This window comes from Elephas maximus, chromosome 24 (assembly GCF_024166365.1).
Source record: "Elephas maximus indicus isolate mEleMax1 chromosome 24, mEleMax1 primary haplotype, whole genome shotgun sequence".
Lineage (NCBI taxonomy): Eukaryota > Metazoa > Chordata > Mammalia > Proboscidea > Elephantidae > Elephas > Elephas maximus.
Genome location: NC_064842.1, coordinates 48477786 through 48503002, shown reverse-complemented (window position 1 = coordinate 48503002; position 25217 = coordinate 48477786). Strand labels below are relative to the sequence as shown.

The following is a 25217-nucleotide window of genomic DNA, read 5'->3' as shown; positions in this document are numbered from 1 at the left end:
AGAGCTTGGGGTAGGTGACCTTTAGGATTACTTCCAACTCCCATAGTCTGTGATTTAAGTAAGCATGAATGCAAGGCCACTTATGACACCACTTTTTTCTACTCTTGGCTTTAATATTGACCAGCTGTGTGACCTTCAGCTAAGAAATTAACCATTTCTTGTGCCAGTTTCCTCGTCCATAGAATGAAGGAAAAAAAAAAAAAGGGTCTAATTAAGGGTCTCTCAATTGCTCCTCAGCACATCTATCTCCGTGAGCATCCTCAGAATGCTGGCACTTTTGTCTAAGTCTGCCTTGCAAGAAGACAGCTTAAAAACCAAAAACCATGGTGGATACTGGGGACCCTGGAACTACTCTCTCAGTTTGCTTGTTGGCAGGAAAGAGGGTGATTGTGAACCTGGAATGTCTTTCCCATGAGATCTGTGGCAGGAAGTTGATCAAATGACTTATAATCTGGTTTCTCTCGAACACCTGTGTGTCTGACTGAGTTCAGCACGGCCTTTGCAAACAATGTAGAAGAAATGAAGATCATATGACCATGGCAGTGTAGTTTTGTTCTTTACAAAGTAAATCTTTGTTCTTTGTTTCCTTAATGATCTGGCAATTGCTGTTGAGCTTTGCTTTTCATCAGAAGAATAAATAGCAGCTTACTATGTGGCAGATATTCTAAAAGTTTTATATAAATTAACCTATTTAATCATTTTATAAGCTGAAAATCTAATGATGGATCAGTAGATTAAATCATTTCTCCACTAGAAGGGAGTAATAAAATCTAGTTTAAATCTGTCTTAATGGTAAAAAGTCTGGAATTCAAGTCCATGTCCTCATTCTCTTAGGCTTCATAGCTAATGTTCAATTACTAGAATTTCCTTTATAGTACATTTGATTACAAATAGTTTTCTGCCTACATTAAAGTGCCTTTCCTTCACCACTATCCTGTCTTTTATGTCTCACTTACTCCCTCGTCATTGTCCTCAAATCCCATTTCTTCAGTTATTTATTTTTTTTCCAAAGAAGATGTTTTAAAATGGGACCATTGGTAGGAGCAGTATCATTTCCTTTGGTATAGATATGGAAGTTATGGACAGGATTTCAAATACCTTCTCCAGTTACTGAGGCCAGCAGGGGAAGAATTAAGTCAATTTATGCTTCCTGACCTGAAGAATTTAAAGTCTCATTTCCAGGATTGTGGGTCTGGGCACTTTCACTCCATCCAACTACAGTACCACATTTTGTTTCCTTAGCTTAGAAATGAAAACTGCTGTTAAAAATAAGAATGCATGAATCAGTCTTGAATCCCAACATAGTAATTACAGTTTCCATCTCAGTTGGTAAAGTCCCTCCTATTGTACCCAGCCACCATATCACAGCTCTTTGTAGGGAGAACACTACCGATGGTGTCAATTTGATACCACGACCTTAATTTTTGTTTTCTAAACCCCTGAGATTAAACACTAAGTCAGTTGCCAAGCCAAGACAAATGACAAAGAAGACTATGATTCAATTAAAAAACTTAATTCTTGAGCCACGCCTGTTTTCTGACTTAAATTTTGCCTTTAACCAAATCTCTAAATTGATATTAGAAATGTCAGTTACTGCTTCATATTTTTGAAGGTAGAGCTTCTTAGCATCATGGTATCCTCACTGTGAAAAATTTTCTTGAATGGTTACGTAGGTGATGCCTTGAATTATATTCTTTTCCAAGTTCCTGCTGCTTACAACCCAGTAAACCAGTCCTACAAGGGTCATCCATAGCGGGGCATTGATGGGTCAGTGGTTAGAATTCTTGCCTTCCGTGCTGGAAACCCAGATTTTTTCCTAGTCAATGTACCTCATACACAGCCACCGCCCATCTGTCAGTGGAAGCTTGTGTGTTGCTATGATACTGAACAGGTGTTGGTGGCGCTTCTAGACTATGACCAGACTAGGAAGAAAAGCCTGGTGAACTACTTCTGAAAATCAGCCAGTGAAAATCCTATGGATCACAACAGTCCAATTTACAACTAATCATGAGGATGGCACAGGACTGGGTGGTGCTTCTTTCCATTGTGCATGGGCTGGCCATGAATTGGGGCAATTTCATGACGGCTAACAACAACAACAACCCGTCATAACATATTGATCCTCTTTCAGCTCTGCTCAGTTTCCCATGTCAACCATTCAGTCCTTGACTGAGCAGTTCCACTGTCTATGGCCCTGATGGTCCCCCCAGTGAATCAGCTGCCTTCAGTTTACCAATCTATTATTGTCCTATCTATGCAGATCATAAGGAGCCCAGGTAGTGCAAAGGGTAAGTGCTTGGCTGCTAACTGAAAGGTTGGCAGTTCAAAAGGTCAGTGGCTCTGCCATTTACTGTATGACTTTAGGCAAGTCACTCATCTTTCTGTGCCTTGGACTCCTCATCTTTAAAACAGAAATAGAACTAATATTTCAGAAATTATTGTGAGCTTTCAATGAGGTATATAAAGTGCTTAGAACAGTATCCTATTTATTGTTGTTGTTGTGTGCCATTGAGTCAATTTTGACTCAACAGTGACCCTATAGGACACAGTAGAACCGCTCCATAGGTTTTCTAGGCTGTAATCTTTATGGGAGTAGGTCTTTTCTCCCATGGAGCCTCTGGTGGGTTCAAACCACCAACCTTTCATTTAGCAGCCAAGAGCTTAACTATTGTGCCACAAAGTTTCCTTCATCCTACTGTATGTGTTAGCTATTATTGTCAATTATTTTTATATTAGGAAGAATTAATAGATTATGTTGATGTCTTTTTGACAGATGAAATCAGGTCACAAAGAAATTGGAGTTTTGTTTGAGAACTGGGAGAGGATGATTTTGACACACAAGACACTGTTAAGTGATAGCTTGCTTGAGTGAGGTGCTGTGGTTGGTAGTATAAGGCCTCTCAGTGCCTGGGGGTACAGTGGGAAGCATTTATAAGAGAGAAAATTGATGGACCTGTTTCTCGGACTAACCAGTATAACTAGTAACTGACTAGCTACAAGATAGAATTAATCATCTAGTATGTTGAGCAAGGAAACCCTGGTGGCATAGTGGTTAAGTGCTACAGCTGCTAAGCAAAAGGTCGGCTGTTCGAATCCACCAGGTGCTCCTTGGAAACCCTATGGGGCAATTCTACTCTGTCCTATGGGATCGCTATGAGTCTGAATCGACTCGATGGCAACGGATTTGGTTTTTTTGATTTAGTATGTCGAGCAAATAATGTGATTAAACCTCTTCTTCCAACAACAACAACAAAAAAATTGCCATTGAGTCAATTCCAACCCATAGGAACCCTATAGGTCAGAGTAGAACTACCCCATAGGGTTTCTAAGGCTGCAATCTTTATGGAAGCAGACTGCCACATCTTTCTTCCCTAGAGCATCTGGTGAGTTCAAACTGCCTACCTTTTGGTTAGCAGGTGAGCACTTAACCACTGCACTGCCAGGGCTCCTTAATAATGTGATAAAAAAAAAAATGAGATACCTGTAAATGAACTTTGAATTCAGTACTTGCTTAAAAATCTTTGTGCCTCATAATTGTATTCCTTGTAATATGCTGGTGCTATGAGCTCTCTGAACCATTACATTTGAAGAACCATATAAAAATCTAAAGTGTTTTTCTTTGCTAAATGCCTTTGTCTCTTTCCTTTAGATTACATGAAGGAGACTACTTTTGAAGCCCAAGCCTTTTTAGAAGCTGTGCAGTTCTTCCGACAGGAGAAGGGTCACTATGGCTCGTGGGAAGTGATCACTGGGGATGAAGTCCAGGTAACACACGGCTCAGAATTTTGGGTCTTCCCTTGGTCTGGGTGGTAGGAGGTCAGAGTCATTTTAACAATCCATCAAACAAACAAAAAAAGCGGCAACTATGGAAGATGTGATTTCAAAGGTGATTTTTTTCTCATCATGTAGAAATGTTTGGTCAGCAAGGTATTGTGCACTCACTCCAGACATTGCTGAATCAGGCAGTGAACAGAGCGGCCAGAAACACTTCAGCTACAGTGGAAAGGGCCTATTCCAGGGTTTTTAGAGAAAGGATTATTGTTTCAAATGATCTCATGCTTCCAGAAGAGACGCAACAGCGAGCGGGATGATATAGTGCAGAGTGCATTGGGACTGTAGGGTCAGCAGACTTGGATTTATATCCTGGCGGGTTATTCACCCTCTCTTTGTCTCAGGTTCCTCCTCTGGAAAAAAGAAAAAATGGGAATAATGATGTTTACATTGCAGGCTGTGAGAATTAAATGAGATGTTGATGGTAAAGTATTTAGCACACAGTTGGAGGTCTTTATCTAATGCTGGATAAATGAAGTAATTAATGGAAACAAATTTAAAAAGCATTAAGCAGTTTTCTATACATTTCATTTACTTTTCCTAGTTTCCTATGTTCCATAGTCCATTATGATTTCTCACAATCCTGATTAAATGCCAATCATGTGTCCAAGCACCTAAGTGGCTGTGGTCCCAGCAGGTGTTATGAATCTCCAAAGGAAACTGTGTTTCATGATGTGACCCCAACCTCCCTGATGACACCAAGCATACGGCTGATTCAGCCAAGAAGAGAGGACTGGATATGGGCATTATTTCATTGTACGCACAGAGTCCAAGAATGCTATTCTTCTTCTTCTTTTTTTTTCACATCCCCCAGAGTGCCTCTTTTGAGTCTGTGAAATTTGCTATTAGAGAACAACATTCAGATGATGCCAGATGGCTCCTTCCCTCTCTGTGGTCATTAAACATCTAAAGCCAAAAACATTTTCTCATGACGATGGGGCTGTTCTTTATTGTTTTACCATATAACTCAGAATCTTCTTTTTTTGTTTGTTTGTTTCTAAACTCATTTATTTCTCAACCTGAGGCTTATTGCAGTACTGTAACCAATTCTTGGTTTCTAGTATTTGGGAGAAACACATCCATTTATAGGTCTGAGAGGACTAAGAGCTTATAGTACTTATGCCAGAAAGAAAAACCAAAGTATAAGACTGGGAAGCTAAAGTATATGACACTGATTGTCCTGTCATGTAAGCAAACATATTTTGTAGATAAGTCAATGTCAGATGCCTTCGTGTGATATTTTGTAATGTTCAAATGCTAATTCTATCTCTTCATCTTTATGGGCTAAGTAGGGCAATTATTATTTCCATTTTATAAATGATAAAACTGAAGTTAAATGACTTATCCAGTTTTATTAATTCACTATTTATTGAGAATCTACTTTATGCCAAGCACTATGCTGAGTACCAGTGATCCAGAGATGGACAGGACAGATGGCCCTGCCCTGTGGAGCTCATAGGCCTGGGGTCCAATGATAAGTGGACAAATGGCAAAGGGAATAATGGTTTCTGACTCATGGTCCAGTGAAAGATCAACGCCAACCTTGGGAATATGCTGCATTTATACATTTACTTCTTGAGTTCAGCTATATCCCTTGCTTTATTTTTTCTTCCACCTGAAATCTCTTGCCAGCTCACATTCCTTCACAATGCCATTGGAAACAGATACTTAGTACATCTGGTAGGTTGGAGTTTGAGTTTGCTGTGCTTTGTTTTGTTTGCTTTCTGCTTGTTGCTTTAGGCTGATATGTGTTAAGTGCTATAAGGTACAAGAGAACTGACATATCCCTTGCCATTGCGGTGAGGCAAGTCATACGTATACATCCAGAGAATGAGGCAGCATTGTATATATGTGTGTGGGGATATATGTGTGCGTGTCTACATATATGGAAGGAGCCCTGGTGGTACAAATCGTTAAGCACTGGACTGCTATCTGAAAAGTTGATGGTTCGAACACACCCAGCCGCTCCTTGGGAGAAAAGGCCTAGAGATCTGTTCCTGTAAGGATTACCAAACACCCAGCCTTAAGGATTACAGCCTAGAAAACCCTATGGAGCAGTTCTACTCTGTCACATGGGTTGCAAGGAATCGAAATTAACTTGATGGCACCTAACAACCAATGACCTACATATATAGATATCATAAAGCACTAGTGTGAAGCAATCAGACCAGTAAACCAGTTGCGATTGAGTTGATTCCAACTTTATGTGCTCCATAGGGTTTTCAATGGCTGATTTTTAGAAGTAGATCACCAGACCTTTCTTCCAAGGTGCTTCTGTGTGAACTCGAACATTCAACCTTTCAGTTAGCAGCCAATCACCTTAACCATTTGTACCTCCTGGTGACTGAAGCACTCATAAAAAATATGATAGTACCAAAAATACTATAAATGGCCAAAAACAAAACACAACAAAATCCAAACAAACAAAAACCACGGAGAGAGATCCGTAAATGACCCAATAAGAAGTTTTGTTCCCCCAGGAATTTGAGTATCTTTGGTGAAGTCACAGACTCATAAAAGGTAGGAGACATTTTAGGATTATTCGTCCAGCACCTTCCAGATGACAGAAAGGATGCTCAGAGAGGTTAAAAGACTTGGCTGAAGTCACAAAGCAGGTCTGTGACAGAAATGTCAGGCTATCCTTGTAGAAGTTGGTGAAAAAGCAGTGGCTTCCAAAGCTTTCCTGTGTGGGGCCTGGTAAGGTTTAAGGCTCACCACAACCTCTAATAACATTACTGAATAAGAAAGCAAGTTATTCTTAAGGCTCACGGAGAAAAGAGGTCAGGGGTCCGAAGAAGCTGCCAAGTAGTTAAAGAAAGTGGCATCCCATTACTGAGTCTGAGAATATGGCTTGACTTGTGCAAAGCACTAGGTATATTTGCATTTTTTCTTCACATTTGCTAAGAACCTTATTATAATGCACTCTTAAGCCCTATGCCTAGGGGCCTGCATTCAGAAGACTTTCAGTCTTCTTATGATATTACCTTCACAGCCCTGACTCACACAGCAAGCATGGCATGCCCTCATGGCAATGGTTATTTTAGGCAAGTGTCCAAGCAAAGCAAATATCTTAGAATAAGTTGCCTGAAAGACCGCCGAGGTGAAAATATTTACATACCAGTAAAAATATCAATATATTTTCTACTTGTCAGTATAAATACATCAGATGAGATCATGAGGGAAGGTCTTTGCAAAATCTAAAGTACTGTATAGTTATTTGGAGTGTTTATTATTTATCTTTAAATTAACCAGATGGGCCAAGAGAGCAGCTCTTCCTTCCCACAGGATGGGATGTTTTCTAGATGAGAAAGCTATCCACATTTTTTAGGCCTTGTCCTTACTTTCCCGTGTTGTCTGTTGTCTAACGGCCTTGAGTGTGGCCCCTTTAAATGAATTCTTCATCCCTGGCTACTCAGCAACACAAAGGATAGTGGGGACAGCCTGGTGAGACTGAGGGGCCAGCCTGGGGAAGGAGGACAGTCCTTTACACCTTCAAGTATCAGAAAGGTAACTGTGCAGCAAGGCCTTCAGCAGGTGAACCTGGGTTTGTTGGTTTTAGTCAACCTGGTGGTATATTTGGTTTCTTGTATATGTGATGGAATTAAAAAATCTCCATGTCCCCGCAGTTAAATTTAAGCCTACCTCTTTTTTTTGTTTGTGTTTTAAGCAAAAGTGACACTTTTCGGCTCCTTTTGGTAAAGCTCATTAGATCCTGCTTTGAGGGGAGGAGGTTGGGGAACACCTTCATCATTATGATTTATTTATCAGATTAGCTAGTTTCTCTTGGCTAGCCCAAGGGCTTGGGACTCTGCTGTGGAGAGCTGACCAAGGTGGGGGATCCCAGAGCAGGCAGGTGAGAGAAGCACAGGGTCAGGGTGCGGGGGCTGGAGGTTAAAGGAAGATGATCCTGTTGGGATGAAACACAGCTGGCCTTCGGCACCCAGATGCTCTGCCTGCAACCCACTCCTATTCCATTTTTTTCCTTTCCAGACATACTTCCTTTTCCATTCCCTAAGTGCTAAAATAGAACCAAATTTCTTGGAAGATTGTATGAGAAAGGACTAAGAGAAAACTGCAAGCCCACTCAAATGGAACCTTTTCTTTCTTTTTTTGGCCTCTGTGTAGCATTTTCTTATTTTCAAACCCGTTTCACACTTAGCCTCAAATTCAAACTAATCTCTGCAAAGTGATGAATTAGGGCAGTTATTTTGATTCTTGAGTTTAACACTTTTCAGACCAACACTTATTTCCTGTTGATCCTAAGTTCAGATTTTAGTCCCCTTACCCTCTTTTTTTTACCCTCTTAGCCTTTTTTTTTTTTTTTTAGCCTACTCTCCCCATGCCACACTTATGTTACTCTTGGGCAGGCATGTTCCAAACAAGAACCTATTCCATAGAGCAGGATGGAGATCCCTGGATTATTAATCACTTACTTGAATCTGACTTTTGGACCTGCTGATTTACTTGGAGCTGACGTGTCAAGTTCCTCTAAAAGTCATCACAAAATAGTCATCCAACCCTTGCCTGACTCCAGAGACTTGTTCTAAAAGTCTATGAATTACCAGGACTAGTGGAAATCCTGTCCCCATTATAATCTTCATCCACCACACAGTCCCAAACTGCAGATATGACAGGAGCTCCACTGACCACACTGACCCAGGCAGCCTTCTCTCCCAGGGACTCACAGCACAGTGGGACTGGATGACTGGTCCACCTCCACCCTGGGAATGTTCCTGTTTAGCTCAGCTATAGCATTATACCCTGCTGTAACAGCTCTGGTGAAAGGCAATATCTGGTGAGCTCAGCAGTCTTTCTAACATCATGATACTGACCAGTGACCTCAGAGAAAACCATTCTTAATTCCCAGAGCTTAATTTGAATTTTTACGAGAAGGAAGAGGTCAATTATTTTAGACAAATATTATTTAAATTCATAGAACTGATATTTCCAATGATTCTCCACTTTTCTGCCTGCTTCCATTTCCAGAAGTACTCTTGCCCACTTGTAAATCTTTGTCTGCAGCCTACTACTGACAGCTGAGCTGTGAGCCCCAAAAGGTGCACAGTGAAAGTAAATCTGAAGAGCGAGGCTTCTCTATCATTCAGGGTCAGTGGGAGTTAAAAGGTGGGACCGGTGCAATGTGGAGCACTGTCATCAGTGGACATGTAGAATATCATCAGATTTAAAAGAACCATCTTCATTGATCCAAACAAAATTTTAGGGAAAAGATTTGGGAACAGTTTTTTTTTTTTTTTAAAGGAAAACGTTGTTGTTAGTTGCTGTTGGGTCTCCGACTCATGGCGACCTTATGTATAACAGAAAAAAACCTGGTAATGGAGGAGCTCCTGTCAACCCTCCACACGGACCTCCTGCCTAAAATGAAGGGGAAAAAGAACCCCAGGAAGAAGACCTGGTTCAAAATGTTGGCCGGTCCTGTGCCATCACCATGGCTTTTGATATGTTTGAGCCCATTGTTGTGGCCATGTTGTGTCAGTCCATCTCATTGAGGATTTCCTTCATTTTCACTGATGCTCTGCTTTACCAAACATGATGGCCTTCTTTATTGATTGGTTTCTCCAATCAATGTCCAAAGTAAGCAAGACAAATTCTCACCATCCTTGCTTTCTAAGGAGCATTCTGGTTGTATTTCTTCTAAGACTGATAAAACTTTAAACACCTTATATTCTGCTTAGTCCACAAATGTTCAATTGCTCCAAAATATTTGTTACTTCCTTCTTTTTCTAAACTTTAAAGAGGGTGGAAGGAGGGGCTCAGGGGACAGTGGGGACAAAGGGCATGAAAACACTTGGATCCTGAGGGAACTCAAGGGGGGATGATATTGCGACGGGATGCAGACTAGGATTCAGCCACCAAAAACAAGGCTGACTTGCTTCACAATTTTACTAAGGATGTCCTTATCCATAATTGAAATTTCCTCTATTGTCCACAATGCGCTAGGTTCTTCTAGTTTAAATATGCAGTGTTTGAAGTTGAGGAATTTGATTTATTTTTCCCCATGGGAAACATCTATAATAAGCAGGCATCATCATTAGTCTCTGTGGATATTTAAGAACATTTACCCACTGTCATTGTCTTAGCTGAGATGTCTGTGGCCTCAGAACGAGGGTTTAAACCACGAGATGAACCTAATAGACTTCATATAGCCTGGATAACCTTATGTAGCTCCAGATAGCAACAGCCAGTCTTCACCCCTTTGGGTGGCCTGATGTTCAGATTGAGCCTGACCTCACTGACTAGCCAACATGGGGGCCCTCTTCCACTCTGCAGATCCTGAGTAACCTGGTGATGGAGGAGCTCCTGCCAACCCTCCAGACGGACCTTCTGCCTAAAATGAAGGGGAAAAAGAATGACAGGAAGAGGGCCTGGTTCGGCGTAAGTGATTATTTTGCCCTGCTGCTGTGCTCCTCTGATGAACATTCCCTACTCTTTATAGGGCAGCTTTTTTTTTTTTTTTTTTAGTAGCTCCTTCCTGGGTAGAGAACTGTCTACATTGAGCCTGCTCAGTCTCACTTATATGAGGACTAATCCAAACAGGCTTGATGTCTGAAAGAAAAATTAGAATGTGTGCGCAGAGTTGTTTATATTATGATAGTCTGTGATAAACCCTCATCCCTCTGCTTGACTCTGTCAGGCGCTTACACATGACAGAGCCCAATTTAGGTGCTATTCCCTGTTGCAGCTCCTCGAGGAGGCCTACAACCTGGTTCAGCTTCAAGTTTCAGAAGGATTAAGTGCCTTGAAGGAGGAATGCAGAAGTCTGACGAAGGGCCTGGAAGGAACGATCCGTTCAGACATGGATCAGATTGTGAACTCAAAGAACTTCTTAATTGGAAAGATCAAAGGTCAGTGGAGATAATCCATATTTCTACCAATTAACTAAGATGTACATTTGGGGGATCCACTGCATAGTGAAGATAAATGGTTTCAGATGAGAATTAAGTTGAGGAAATTGAGAAGAAACGATAACAATTATAATAACTAGTATGTCAGAGGTGCTGGTAAGGGCCTGGACCTTCTCATGGAAGCTTTATGGACATAAGGCAGAGGAAACTTTGCCTTGTGGTGGTGCTTGTGCACTCTGAGACTGCCTAAACTTACCAAACTGCAGTACTTCTTATACTGAATTGTAATGACCTCTGCCTTTGCCGGGACCCCCCTCTCAAATGTAAGCTCTCAAAGAGCAGAGCCATGGTGCCTTGGTTCAGTCAGGTATACTCAGTGTTTTGTACCATGCCTGGCATGTACAAGCTCTCAGTGAGCATCTGAATCAATGAATAAATGGATTTCCCTTCGATGGGAGTCAATACATTTGAATTCGAGCTCCAACTCCAACCATATCTAGTCCTATGTACTTGGGCAGGCCACTTGACTTCTCTGTGCCTCTATGTCCTCTTCTGAAAACAGGAGGGTCCACAGAGTAGGGTAAGCAAACTATGGCCTGTAGGCCAAATCTGGCCCTTGACTTGATTTTGTAAATAAAGTTTTATTGGAACATAGCCACACCCATTCATTTCTGAATTGTCTTTAGCTGCTTTCATGCTAAAATAGCACTTGAGTAGTTGGAACAGAGACTTTTTGGATTGCAAAGCATCAAATATTCACTATTTGGCCCTTGAGAAAAAAAGTTTGCCTGTTTCCTCACAAGAGGCCTTAGATGGGCTCAAAGGAGCTCTGCAAGACAAAAATTCTTTGGTTCTCCATTCTATCCGGGAGCCCCATATTCCAACAAAGCGACCGATATCGAATGTTGCTTCAGAGGAAAAGCATGCAGGCTCATCTTGTGATTGTTTATCAGGGATCTTGTTCTATAGTCAGTTCTTAGATTCTTCACTTGCTCACTCACTCTCATTCATTCATTCACAAATATTTACCAAGTGCTTATTGAGTAACGTGGTAGAATTTTAGCAGTGAATAGGAAAAGACCCAGTTGCCGTCCTCACGAGGCTCATAGTCTAATGGGTGATTGTCTGCTTGGTAGGACCTCTTCATACTGCTGCCCAGCTTGCTTCTTCTAACAGGTCCTGCTGAGAGGAGACTAGAAGAGGCGTTTGACTGCAGTAAGGGTGTGCATGTCTGTGTATCTGTGTGTGAATGTCTCATCGTGCAATGCCTTCCCAAGCCAAGTATAAATTAACTTCAGATATGCTATTTTCCATGTCTGCGTCTAGCACAACTAGGTCTAGAGTTGACTATATGTTGAAATATTTTATGCAAATTAATACTGCCAACATCCAACTTCTGTGCCAAACTTGCTGTTATCTGGAGCTAAGCTGGGCCTAGCAGTGGCCTGAATTAAACTTCTCTCTGTCTCTGTCTCTGTCTTTGTCTCTGTCTCTGTCTCTCTCTCTCGTCTAAAGCTCTAGGGCTCGGGTGTATCCCACATAAGATGGAAAAAGATTCTAGCCTGAACTTGAGTTCGTTTCCTAAAAGAAGCCTTGACAGGAAATAATAGTCAAGTCTCTTTAAAATGAAATATCAGAAACACATTTTAACCAGGCAGGCCTCCATCCTCTACCCTTTATAACAGGAAGTGTGTGTTTCAGTCTGCATTGATAAAGGGCTTTGGATTTAAAAAAAAAAAGAACTTTGGGAGTATTAAGTAGTGGTCTCTCCATTTCTTCTTATTTGATTCCTGAAAGCAATGGACCTTTTGTTCTGCCCCACAATTGTTTATTTATTCAGTAAGCATTTATTCTGCTCCTGCTAAGTACAGTGACCCCGAGGATTGAGAGAAGATGACGTGATTTTACAAGTAGAGGGGGACATGACTCCTGTGACAGACACTGAAACAGAAGGAAAAATGTGGTAAATGCCACAAGAGAGGCAAGAACGAAGAGCGCGATGATTCCCAACCTGGAAGCGGATCCCATTTCAACTTCAGAAAACTGTGTGGGCCTCTCCTAATGAGTAATGTTTTAGTGGTTATTGTTTAGAAAAAATGATAATGCCAACAGAATTAAGGAGTACTTCCAGAGTACCACGTACAGTTCTAAACATTTTCAATACAGTAGGTTCATTGATAATTACTTTTATTATCTCCGTTTTACAGACAAGAATGAGGCAGGGATAAAGTAATTTGTCCAAATTCCAAATCTAGTGTGTGGCAGAGCCCGGCCTCCTAACGCAGCCACTCTTGGCACCAGCGCTTTCGTTCTCAGTCACGGTGCTCAACTGCTTCTCATCCTCTGCCTTAGCTTCAGAAAGTCTTATGAATTAACGTGTCACAACACAGTATTTACCACAACAGCGCCTCCGTAGGCTTGAAAAATAGCAGAGCATACATGTGGGATGTAGAATTTGTGCAGCCCTGAGGAAACATCCGCAAACCACAGCTCAGGAAGCACCGCGGTGGTGTCAGGGCATTAGGCTTTCCCGAGTGGGTCAAGTGTGAAGTAGGCTGTTGACACGCAGAGGTGGAGCAAGGAAGGAAGGCACGAGCCAAGGGGAACAGTGTGAATAAAGGCTCAGAGAGGCGGCTGGAGTGCACGGGGGAAATGGGCCCCCGTGGGTGATCAGGCAGAGAGGTGGAGCAGTCACCGCCTGGGAGAGAAGGGCCGCACCTGTCCTCCCACAGCCGCGACCTGAGCCTACCTCCGCCCACGGAGCAGGTCAGCCTGGCACACTGCTGCTGAATCTGCAGTGCCTATCACCAGTGTTCGTGACTATTCTGAAATGCCAGCTCCAGTTGTCCTCAGCATTCATGGACTGTGTGTTGGAAAATTCGCCTGCTTGTTGAAATGTATCTGTAACCCCCAGATCAGTCCTCGGGTGCCTTCCCGGGCGCTCGCAGACATGCGCACGTGCAGGGCCCTGAAAACGTTTGAGTCGCCGGCAGTGCAGGGTCCCCGCTGGGGTGGAGTAAGGCGAAGCTCTGCTGCTCGTTTCGGCTCTTACACTGTAAACGAGGGTCCTTGTCGCCATCATTTAGTGCCACGTTCTTCGCATTTTTGTGCTCCTTGTTGGTGATTTTGTTGTTTAAACGGCCCCAAGCAGAGAGCTGAAGTGCTGTCTAGTGTCCCTAAGTGCAGGAAGACCGTGATGTGTCTTTAAGGAGAAAATACTTGTGTTAGATAAGCATTGTTCAGGCATGAGTTATAGTGCTGTTGGCCATGAGTTCAATGTCAGTGAGTCAACAATATATATTAGATAAGGTGTCTTTTTAAGGTGTCTTTAAACAAAAACGCACATAAAACAAGGTAGTGTATTGAGTGGTTGACAAAAATGTGACCAGAGTCTCGCAGAACCTATGTTATTCTTAGGAGGGTGGTTCAGCATTAGCTAATACAGTGTTCAAGGTGACTTTATAGACTGTAACTATGGCCAATATCAAGAATCAATGATACATGTTTTTCAAATAGTTCTCTCAAAGTTAATTAATTTGGGTTTTTTTAAAATTCTCCTGGCAAACAGTTTTGAATTTTGGTATCAAGGGAACCATTTTTAAAAATGCATAGATTGTTAATATTTGAATCATACAATTCAAAATCAATTATATTTGAATTGAACCTCAAAGGGTCGTTTTCTCCTAATAAGTTGTATGACTTACTTAAAATTTTATATCCCAAATATTTATGAAAGTTGTTCATAATAATAATAGTGTTTGTCATTCTCAGATTCTCAGACTAAGAGCCAAGTCTGATCCTTTATAACTGTGAAATGTCTCTGCAAATTGAGATAAGAATATGGTCAGTCATCTCATTGTAATCAAGTATTTGCCAATAATACAATTAATAAATAAGCTTGAATTGTAGTCCTGGTTCTGCAAATTGGGGGTGTGACCTGGTCAAATCATCTAACATCTCTGGACCTCCCTTTTTTTTTTTTTCCTTCTGTAAATGGAGGAATTGGGCACCCAGAGGAGTTTGTAGTTCCCTTTTCAGTTCTGTGATACCATTACAAGGTTATGTGACTTGCTTACACCCACAAAGCTAGCCTTCCAGCCCACAGAGCCAGCTCAGGCCTCCTCCAGCTCAGGCTGCCCTCACAAGACAGCTCTTTCGAAACCTGGCTGGCTGATCATGAGAATCACTTCTGCACTTAAGATTAAGATGCAAATTTCCATGTCCTACCCCAGACTTACGGAACCAGAATCTTTGCTCTTCCTCTTCTAAATCAAAGGAGAGTATATGCTTCTGGAGAATGAGATTATGGTTAAATTTTTTTTTAAATCCCTCTACAATTTTCTCTCCTCTCTACATTTTCTTCACTAAGCGTGTATTCCTTGATGATTAGGGGGGAAAAAAAGTTGTTTTTTAAAATTGGAAATAGAGGGTGGTGATGGACATGGGTGGGAGTTGGCAAACTAACTGGAATTTAGTTCCAGAGCCCTGGTGGTACAGTGGTTAAGTGCCTGGCTGCTAACCTAAAGGTCAGTGATTTGAACCCACCAGCCCTCTATGGGGAAGAAAGATGTGGCAGTCTGCTTCTGTAGAGATTACGGCCTTGGAAACCCTATGGGGCAGTTCTTCTCTGTCCTGTAGGGTCCCTGTGAGTCAGAATTGACTTGATGGCAATGGGTTTGTTGTTGTTGTTTGGTTTTTGCCTTAGAAAAGACTGTATGTGATTTTAGGGGGATGGAGTTATATCAACTGATTAGCTCTTAGGAAAATTCATTTAAAGTAATTGTTTTTTTTTTAAAAGATAAACTATGTATATATGGTATAATGGTAGTGATTTATATACATATGCAAGGCACCACCAGCATTTTCTCCTTCATTTTAGATGTGTTTCATCCCAGGGCAGAGGATAGCTTGAGAAGGGGAGAGGGTCTGTTTGTTCCAGTTCTCAAAGCGTCTGGTGGTTTTCCATTCTGTTGAGTGCTGGCACAGGACTCATCATGATTGTTTGGCTTACGCATCTGAGCTTGCCTGGCCTGTTAAATGGCTCAGTGGAGCACCCTCCAGTCCTGGCCTGGCTCCAGTGCCCCTGAGTCCAATTTTGCCCTAAGTCACAATTTTCTGGCTATTTCCTACTTCAGCTATGGTCACCCAGCCTGCAGAGAGAAGCTGTGCGGACAGTGTACAGCCATTCCTGGCATCCATTCTGGAGGAGCTCATGGGACCTGTGAGCTCAGGATTCAGTGAAGTTCGCTCACTCTTTGAAAAAGAAGTGGATGAGCTCAGCCAGAGCTTTCAGACCACTAGAGACAGTGCCCAGTTAAAGGAGGTAAGATAAGCCCAAGAGCTGAGTGTAAATGGTCTGCTTAAGGCTGCCTTCTCCATGGGTTTTATCTACCATCCATCCGTCCGTCCGTCTTCTTCCCTCCCTCCCTCCATCGTACCCATTCATCTAGCCTTCCATCCGTTCCATCTATCCAAACGCCCCGTTCATTCACCTGTCTATTCATCTATCCCATCCATTCATCTATGCATTCACCTGCTTTTTTTTTTATTGATGGTTTTCAAGTTACAAAAAAACAACATACTTGAAAGAAGTAAAACAGTATACTCAAATCTATATACAGGTAAAACTAATCACCATCACCCATACCCACCTAATCCTACTCCATTCCCAACTTCTAGGTCACCTCCATTCCCAACTTTGAATTAACTAATAGTTTGGTATGTGTTTTCCTAAACTTTCTTCTTGTGCATGTGGATATACAAGCATATATCCTCATTTATAGAAGTCTTGTTTGTTGGTTGGTTGGTTTTCAAAAGTATGGATTCATGACAAGACCAGCATCAGCATCCCTTGGTTTTTAAAAATGAAAATTTTTAGGCCCTACCCCAGACTTACTGATTTTGAAACCCTGGTGATAGGGGAGGCAGCAGCAATGTGTGTTTTAACAAGATCTCCAGGGGCTTCAGATGCACCCTAATGTTTGAGAACCACTGACACAGGCGTAACTTGACAACCTGCTTTTACGCTTAACAAATCATGATGGACATCCCAGACACCTCTGCTTCATTTCCTTTCTTACTTCTTTATGTACATAAACAAAGACCATTTCTTCTTGCAGCCTTTTTTTTCTTGCTTTCATTCCCTCTCTTCCTCTCCACATGTCACACCCCTTCCCTCAAGTAACTAGTGTTAACAACCTAGCATATGCCATTCTGTACTTCTCTCTACGCTTACATAGCATATAAAACACACCTATTTATAGATTGCTTCTTAGATTGCTCTTTTAAAAATGGGATTATACTATATATACTATTCTGTTCACTTTTCTCATTCAAAAACACATCATGAAACTGTCTCTAAGCTAACTGGTCTACCTCTAAATCTTGCTTTGTAATGGCTGCATAATTTTTCATGTATGGATGCACCATGATTTATTCGACCATTCCACTCTTGGTGGCACCATGAAAGCTGCAATAAATAACCTTATACACTGATGCTTTTATTTTCATGGGCTAGATTTCTAGAACACGATTGATAAGTCAGAAAGTAGCTATGTTTGTAATGTTAACAAATGTTCCATTTGCATCCCAAAAATGGATTTAAATTTTAAATAAATTTCCACCACTAGTGTTTGGCTTTCTTCCCATATACCCATCAGCAGTAGGGTGTTATCACTTGTTTAAAGTCTCACCAGTCTGAAAGGAACAAAGTAGTAACCCATTTTTCCTCCTTTATCTGTTTAATTCTATTGTTGGTTACTGTGTGACAAGGAGCAAGTTCAACAGCATGCTTTTGATCATTAATTCCATTTCAGTGGAACCCTCCATAACTCACTCTTTAGCCAACCAACCCAATTGCCACTGAGTTGGTTCTGACTCATTGAGCCGGTTCTGACTCATGGCCACCCCATATATGTCAGAGTAGAACCTGTGCTTCATATGGTTTTTAATGGCTGATTTTTTGAAATTAGATCTCTAGTGCTTTCTTCTAAAGTGCTTCTGAGTGGACTCAAATGTCAGGCTTTTGGCTAGCAGCCAAGCACATTAACCATGTGTACAACCCAGGGTATTTTCCTTTAAAAGAGCAATGAAACTGGATTCTTTTAAGATTCCTGTGTGTGTTTAGAGAAATTAATATTTATCCCTTTTCTGTGATCTGAGACTCAGACAGTGCATCCTACATTATCTGTTACTTGCCCTCCCAGTTCTTAGAGTGGGGGAACTTCTCCCTAGAGCTTCCATTTTCAGCACCTTTCATTCTATCTTCTTTCTCTGCACCAACTCTTCTGTTCATTTTAAATCTCAAATATTTAATTTTTAAAATTGTGTTTTTAAACAAGCTTGGAAAATAGCATGTATTTTGTTTCCAGCAACCTTCCTAGTACACTGATTATACTGGGAGCTTTAGTGGAGGAGGTCTGGCACTGTCCATTTGCTGAAGTACTATGATCTCGTCAGTTAAGTCCATACTTGTGCAAACTAGAGTAGAAGGGACCCCCATTTTTGAAGCTGACTCCCTTTCCCCAGTCGGGCCTTACCCACCTCCCCACCCATTAGCCCAACAGAGCAGCCTACAGTAAAGGGAGGCCTTGGTAGCACTGAAGAGCCTCAGAATTGTGGGGAACTCTCACTTGGCATCCAGGGAACATAAGTCCAGGGAGCACCCCAACCTTCCAGGGTTTTTTTTTTTAGAGGAATGTCACTCATTAAAGAAGGCTTGTAGCCCAATAGCATTTCCATGTACCGAAGAGCATACCTGCCTGCCCGTCTTGAAGCTGTATATGTGGGAGCTTGGAGTCCGTCAAGAGCTAATAAGACTGGAGCCTTCCTGAGTGTACCCCCGGGTCTTCCCATCACCCAGTTGGTTTCTTCCACCAATCAGTCTCTGTCCTAGCAATAAAGCTGCCCCAGGGGCCCACCGAAAGAGAGAAACAAAACAATTGAAAAGGTCACAGATGTCCTGATCCAGTTAGTGACTTTCTGTAATAACGTTCATTTGATTGTTGAGAATTCTGTTTATGTAATATTGCTCCTAAATCTGAAGGTGTTTAATTTTTCCCTTCATCAAAATGCAGCATCTAGACCAGCTTATGAATCTTCCGCTGGATTCCGTGAAGATGGAACCTTGTTATATTAAAGTCAACCTGCTTCAAGAACGCCTGCAGGATCTCAGGAGCCGCTTCAGATTCCCCCACGTGGACCAGGTGGTCCAGAGGACCCAGAACTGTATGCAAGAGGTAGGAACAGCAGGGTCATCTGTGCAAATGAGGATAGACCAAGAGCCAAGAAATAATGAGCTGGCAAATGAGACCATGTGCTCGGGTAGCTCAGGGAAATGAGGTGCATGTCTGTAGTCATCATGTTGGGTGAAGACATATTTTGTCTGTAGAGCTGGCTTCATCTTCTAAGTTGATGAGCATCATACTCAAACCCAAAGCCTTTGCTGTTGAGTTGATTCTGACTCATAGTGACCTTATAAGACAGGGGGGAACTGCCCCATAGGGTTTCCAAGGCTGTAAATCTTTACAGAGGCAGACTGCCACATTTTTTCTCCCGGGACGCAGTTGGTGGGTTCGAACCACCAACCTTTTGGTTAGCAGCTAAGTGCTTAACCACTGCACCACCAAGGCTCCTGATGAGCATCATAGAGAATTATCTCAAACATAGAGTAGCATTACTTGGTAATTACTTAATTTGTCAAATTAGTGCCTTAACCTTGGCTGCACCTTAGGATCACCTGGAAACTTTAAAAAAATACTCATGTGTAGGCCCCACTTTCAATGGTTTCAATTCTGTATTTGGTAATTTCTTTGACGCGCTCTCCCACGCCCAGCCCTATTCCACTGCTTCTAGTATGTGGCCAAGGTTGAGAACCACTGGCTCAATATCCTCAGCTGAGAGTAAAAATATAGTAATAAATAACAGCTTCACAACTCCCGTATCTGAGTTTCTCGAGTCTACTTAGTAGGCTCCCGCTTTTTCCCACAAAGACCTTTTCCCCTAGGAACAGGAGTGAATAGCACAAACTCTTTTCCGTGTTATAGTGCTTTCCAAATAAAGACAGAGTGTGGTCCTTGGAGCTCAGAGGAGACAATTCTATTCAGCCGTCTGGGAGAGCTTCCTGTGGGCCAGACCCTTCAGGAATTCCACTCCAGGGAGTTCTCAGTGAGATAAATTCACTGTGGTGTTGAAAGTGCCATGATAAAACTATGTATAGGATACTTTGGGATCATAAGTTTGGGGAGGAAAGCAGAGCTTTTTTTTTTCCTTAATAGTGGTGGGCAAGGATTAAGAGATACATCTTATCACTATCTAACTCCTGAGCTGGATGAGGTAGGTAGTTCAAATCCACCAGCTGCTCCTTGGAAACACTATGGTGCAGTTCTACTCTGTCCTATAGGGTCACTATGATGGCAGCAGGCTTTTTTTTTTTTGAGAGGGATGAAAGAAAGTTCAGGAAGAAAACTGGGCAATAGTTTAACAAAAGTCCCTTTGATAATACTGGACCCCGCTCGAATTGCTAGACGTGCAAATGCAGAGAAAAAGAAATCTGAACTAATTCCGTTTCCTAACCCCTGAACATTTTAGCCCAGGCTTGCAGAGAAGGGAAGAGTTGTGAGGTGGGAGGATGCAAGGTGGGGAGAGAGAGATGTGTTGCAGTGGTTTGCATGTACCTGGAAGTAGGGCTGCAGAACTGAAGCAGCCAAAAAGTAGTTGGAGCAGGTTCCCATCTCATCTCTATAAGACCTGGCTGCAGACAGCAGCGAATGGAAGATGAGGAATGTGCTTCTCAATCCCATGATCTTGGGCTCTCCAGTTCAGGGCCAAAAGATCAAAACTGACGGGGGCGAAATACATGCATGCACGCACACACACGCGCGCGCACACACGCGCGTACATCTATTGCAGATCCCACCCCTCTCACAAATCCCTCTCTAGCCATGTGGCCATTTATCTCACAGCCCAGGTGTTGCTCTGGGTCCCTGGAGGAGTGCCTGGGGTGGGGAGGGGGTACCCATCTCTGGTGGTTTACTCCTTCTCTTTGCAAGCAGTTTTAGACAGACCTGGGGGGCAGTGATCCCAGCCTCTGACTGTGGTCTGCTTCTGTGTTGCTCTTGGTTTCTAGCTGATGGAAAATGCAGTATTCACATTTGAGCAATTGCTTTCCCTACATCTTGAAGGAGAGGCTTCCAAAACTGCAGTCTTCATTGAGAAGGTTAAGCTTCGAGTCTTAAAGGTAAAACCAACCATTCTCTCATTTCTGGGAAACATAAAAGGGGAATGAGACCGCTATTTCTTTTAAGTGAAAAATACCATGTTCTCCTTTTTTCATTCTCCCCGTTTTCATTTCAATCTTTCCTCCTTCCTTTCTCTGAGGTAAACCCAGTACCCCAGTGCCATCTGAGGTAAACCCAGTACCCCAGTGCCATCTGAGGCACCAGTGACTAAAATCAAGCGGTAGTTTTTTCCAGTTGACTTTCATGCCTGTTTTGCCATCTAGTGGCTACATTAGGGACTACAGGTCCTCAGCATCATTGCCTATCAGCTAGAATGCCTGCTTACATTCTTAGCAGTTGGACTTGACAGACACTTATTGAATATCCACTATAAGGTAAGCAATGTGATAGGTGTTACATGGGATTAAAAAAAAAATAGGGAAGGCACAGCCTCTTCAAAAGTTTTAAACCCCGTTGCCAATTCTGACACATAGCAACCCTATAGGACAGAGTAGAACTGCCCTATAGGGTTTCCAAGGCTGTGAATCTTTATGGAAGCAGATTGCCACATCTTTCTCCCTGTGGCATGAATGGTGTTTATGGAATAGTAAAATAAATATAAATTGGCCAGCAGTTTTTAGAAAAATCAAAATCTCGTGGCAAGGGAAATAGTCCAGGGAAAAGATACTTGCCACATAAACTTGTTTTAAATGTGCTTTGGGTATATGTCAAAATGGTCATAGTAATAGCAGCTAGTACATGTTGTCATTAGTTGCCATCGAGTTGGCTCTGACTCTTGGTGACCTTATGTATAACAACAAAACGTTGCCTGATCCTGCACCATCTTCATGATCATTGACGTATTTGAGCCGTTGTTGAGGCTGTTGTGTCAGTCCATCTCAGTGAGGGTTTTCCTCGTTTTCCCTGACCCTCTATCAAACATGATGTACTAGGTCATATATGGTATATTTAAAAAAAAAAAAAACCTAAGCTTTTTTACCTACTCTGTTTTATTTGATCCTCATAAGAACTGTGAGATAATTAGAATGTGTCCCTATTCTACAAATGAGAAAATTGTCTGTGTAGGAGCTAACGTGGTTTATTTAAGTTAAATAGGCTGGTCAATGGTGAGCTTAGAGCTAAAACTGTCCTTATACATAGCCCACTAATTTTTTACTATAGGACCAGGCAGCGTTTAGTTCTGTTACACATACGGATGCCATGTATAGGAGCCAAATAAATGGGAATAACTACAATAAATTTCCTCGAAACAGTGCTTTGGAGCAGGAGATCAAAGCCCACAGAGCCTAGGGGCGGTCTCTGAATCTCTAGCTTGATCTGGATGTCTCACAGACAGGAGGAAACTCTGGCAATCAAACCATTGGGGTTCAAAGTCATATTTATCATGGCAACACGAATGATAATGACGATGGGGTTTGAAAGAAAAGAAAGTGTCAATATCAAGTTCTTCAGCATAGAAAGAGAGGAAGAATGCCAAGTGGAAAGGCATTCAAATGTGAAGACCTCAGGTTAGAAAAGGGTTTAGAGTACCCCCAGGTCAGCTTCACATCCAGGCTTAAGGTGCCTTTCTGCCAGGGGTGGTCCAGCTTGTGCTTGGACGTCTCTAGTGTCAAGATGCTCTCTACTTCTCAGAATAGCCCATTTCACCTCTGGACGCTCTTCTCTGAAAGAACCTCCTTCATGTTAGGTCCAAGTTCTCATTACTGGTAATTCTAGGTCTACCCCTTTTGTTCATATCTTTCTTTCACGTGGTGGCCTTGGTTGTTTGAATGAAGCTGTAATTTCACCCCAGGTTATATCTCCACTGTAAATGCCTTCACCTCTTTACCCATTTCTCGTTCGGCCTGGCCATTCTGCTCACACACCTGTAAATGTGTTCCAGTTTGTCTGGGATCCTCTTAAAGAGATGTCTTAGAATCAAACCCTGGCCTCTAGGTTTGGGTGTTCAGCCCAAAGTTCTAGATACTAAACTTCTTTGGTTAACACGTCACATTCTTAATGGAACTGTGAGCCAGACCCTCTCTTCCTCTGAGGAAATCATTACAACACACATTATAACATTTCAGAATGTAGAGTAAGAGAAGTAGATGGTAATGCACATACTTGCGTTGGATGTGATGAAATGCAAACTCAAGCCCCAGTTCTGTCCTTGGCTTTCTTTATAACGCAGAAGTCACTCTGCTTTGATCTTGCCTCAGTTCCCGTATCTATAAGAGGGGGAGGCAAGATTGGTCACTGTCAATCGTAACCTCCACCCGCAGTGTGAGAGCATTACATAGAAAGATCCCTGAGACCTTGGAAAACAAACATCATAGGAGTCCTCAAAAACTAGGGGAAAAAAAAGGAGACATGGAGTGGTGGCTGAGTTTTTTGTTTAAGGAAAAGTTAACAGATTGCAATGTTGCTATTTTGCATATGTTTCTGTCTTTGTATTGACAGCAATATGACTATGACAGCAGCACCAACCGGAAGAAGATATTTCAAGAGGCTCTGGTTCAGATCACACTTCCCACGGTGCAGAAGGCACTGGCGTCCACATGCAAACCAGTAAGGAGATGGGCTACTCTAAAGAGCCTGCTCTTCTTGCCTCTGAAGCTCAAGCAAGTTGTTTTGATACGATGTGCTTGGAATCAGTAGACTAGTCTAGAAAACTTTTCCTCTTAAAGGTCAGAGAGTAAATATCTTAGGCTTCGCAGGCTATAAAGTGTATTCACAACTACCCAACTCTGCAGTTTTAGCAGGGAACCAGCCATAGACAATATGGAACAAGTATGTAAATGATACAGACAAATGAGCGTGGCTGTGTTCCAACAGAACTGCCTTTACAGAAACAAGCAGCTGGCCAGATTTGCCAACCCCTAGACTATATATAACCTCTAAGCATAATGCTCTGAGTTAGAGTCAAGCTAAGCATTGTCATAGAACACTGATGATACCAAGTGTTCATAATAGAATGACTCATAGGTCTAATGTATCCTCCAGAACTTAACCACTACATCTAGGAAAACACCTTAAGATGATTATGGAAGGATGTACTAGGATATTTGTCTTGTTCAAACAAACAAACGAAAAACTCAAACCTGTTGCAGTTGAGTCAATTCCGACTCATAGCGACCCTGTAGGTCAGAGTAGAACTGCCCCATAGGGTTTCCCAGCCTGTAATCTTTATAGGAACAGACTGCTACATCATCTTCCGCAAAGTGGCTGGTAGACTGGAACCGCCAACCCTTCGGTTACCGGCTGAGCATTTAACCACTGCATTATTGTCTTGTTAAATCCAGTAGTATTTGTTTAGTAAAATCAATGAATACTATTTCATCTGCTCCAAAAATCAGACATCACGGTGGCAGCCATAATTATGAAAGTGTGACTTAGTTTGCAGAACAGACTCTGGGCAACTGGACTCCGGAGGCAGAGATCTGGGTTCAAGTCCTGCCTCCTCCATGCATCTGGTCGGGAGCCTTGGGCAAGTCACTTTTCTTCTCTCAGCCTACATTTCATCATCTCTAAAATGGACATAATAGCAATTTGCAGTATCTTTCTTAAGATTAAGGGAGAACTGTTGTTGTTGGTTGCCATCAAGTCAGTTCCGACTCATGGCGCCCTCATGTGGGCAGTGTAGAAGTGCTCCATAGGGTTTCCAGGGGTGTGACCTTTTGAAAGCAGATCACCAGGCCTTTCTTCCAGGGTGCCTCTGGGAGTGTTTGACCATCAACCTTTCAGCTAGTAGTCGAGCACTTAACTGTTTGCGCCACCAAAGGATTCCTAAGGGAGAGGACTAGAATGATACAATTAATATTTGATGAGTGTTTACCATGTGCTAGGCACTGTGTTAAATAAACACTTAGTGTGAATTATCTCAATAACTCTCATGACATCTCTGTGAGGAGGTACTGTTAGTGTCTTCATTGTACAAATGAGGAAACTGAGGGGTTAAGTAACAGGCCCAAAGTCACAGAGCTGGCAACCACCAGCAGTAGAAACCAGCTCACACCCACCTGTCACATGGTAGTCACACAGTAAGCGGTTTGTTGTTATTATTATTAAATATATTACTACTACGTCTACATTTCAGAAATGATCTATAAGCCTGAACATTTGCAAGGTCTGCTTCCTCTTGGAGCAAATGATAAAGAGCTTTTTAGAATTTATAAAGGGCTTTTTGGCAGTTCGGAAAGTCTTCAAGCATTGGAACATTAAAACCCTTTGCATGAGTTCTTTTTCTTCAGATAGTCACAGGCATATCTAACTCCCACCCATTGCTGTTGAGTTGATTCCGGTTCAT

The 25217-nt window shown here is 42.1% G+C and overlaps 1 protein-coding gene across 1 annotated transcript in view; it reads left to right on the top strand.

The window, feature by feature from the left end:
- The window catches only part of NIBAN1 (niban apoptosis regulator 1), a 166328-nt gene that overhangs the window by 129504 nt on the left and 11607 nt on the right, over positions 1-25217 (top strand). Inside the window, exons 6-12 of the mRNA XM_049868330.1 lie at positions 3650-3765; positions 10120-10224; positions 10532-10694; positions 15830-16017; positions 18770-18931; positions 20821-20931; positions 23372-23479. Coding sequence (XP_049724287.1) covers positions 3650-3765; positions 10120-10224; positions 10532-10694; positions 15830-16017; positions 18770-18931; positions 20821-20931; positions 23372-23479 — 953 coding nt within the window. The remainder of the gene's footprint in view (positions 1-3649; positions 3766-10119; positions 10225-10531; positions 10695-15829; positions 16018-18769; positions 18932-20820; positions 20932-23371; positions 23480-25217) is intronic.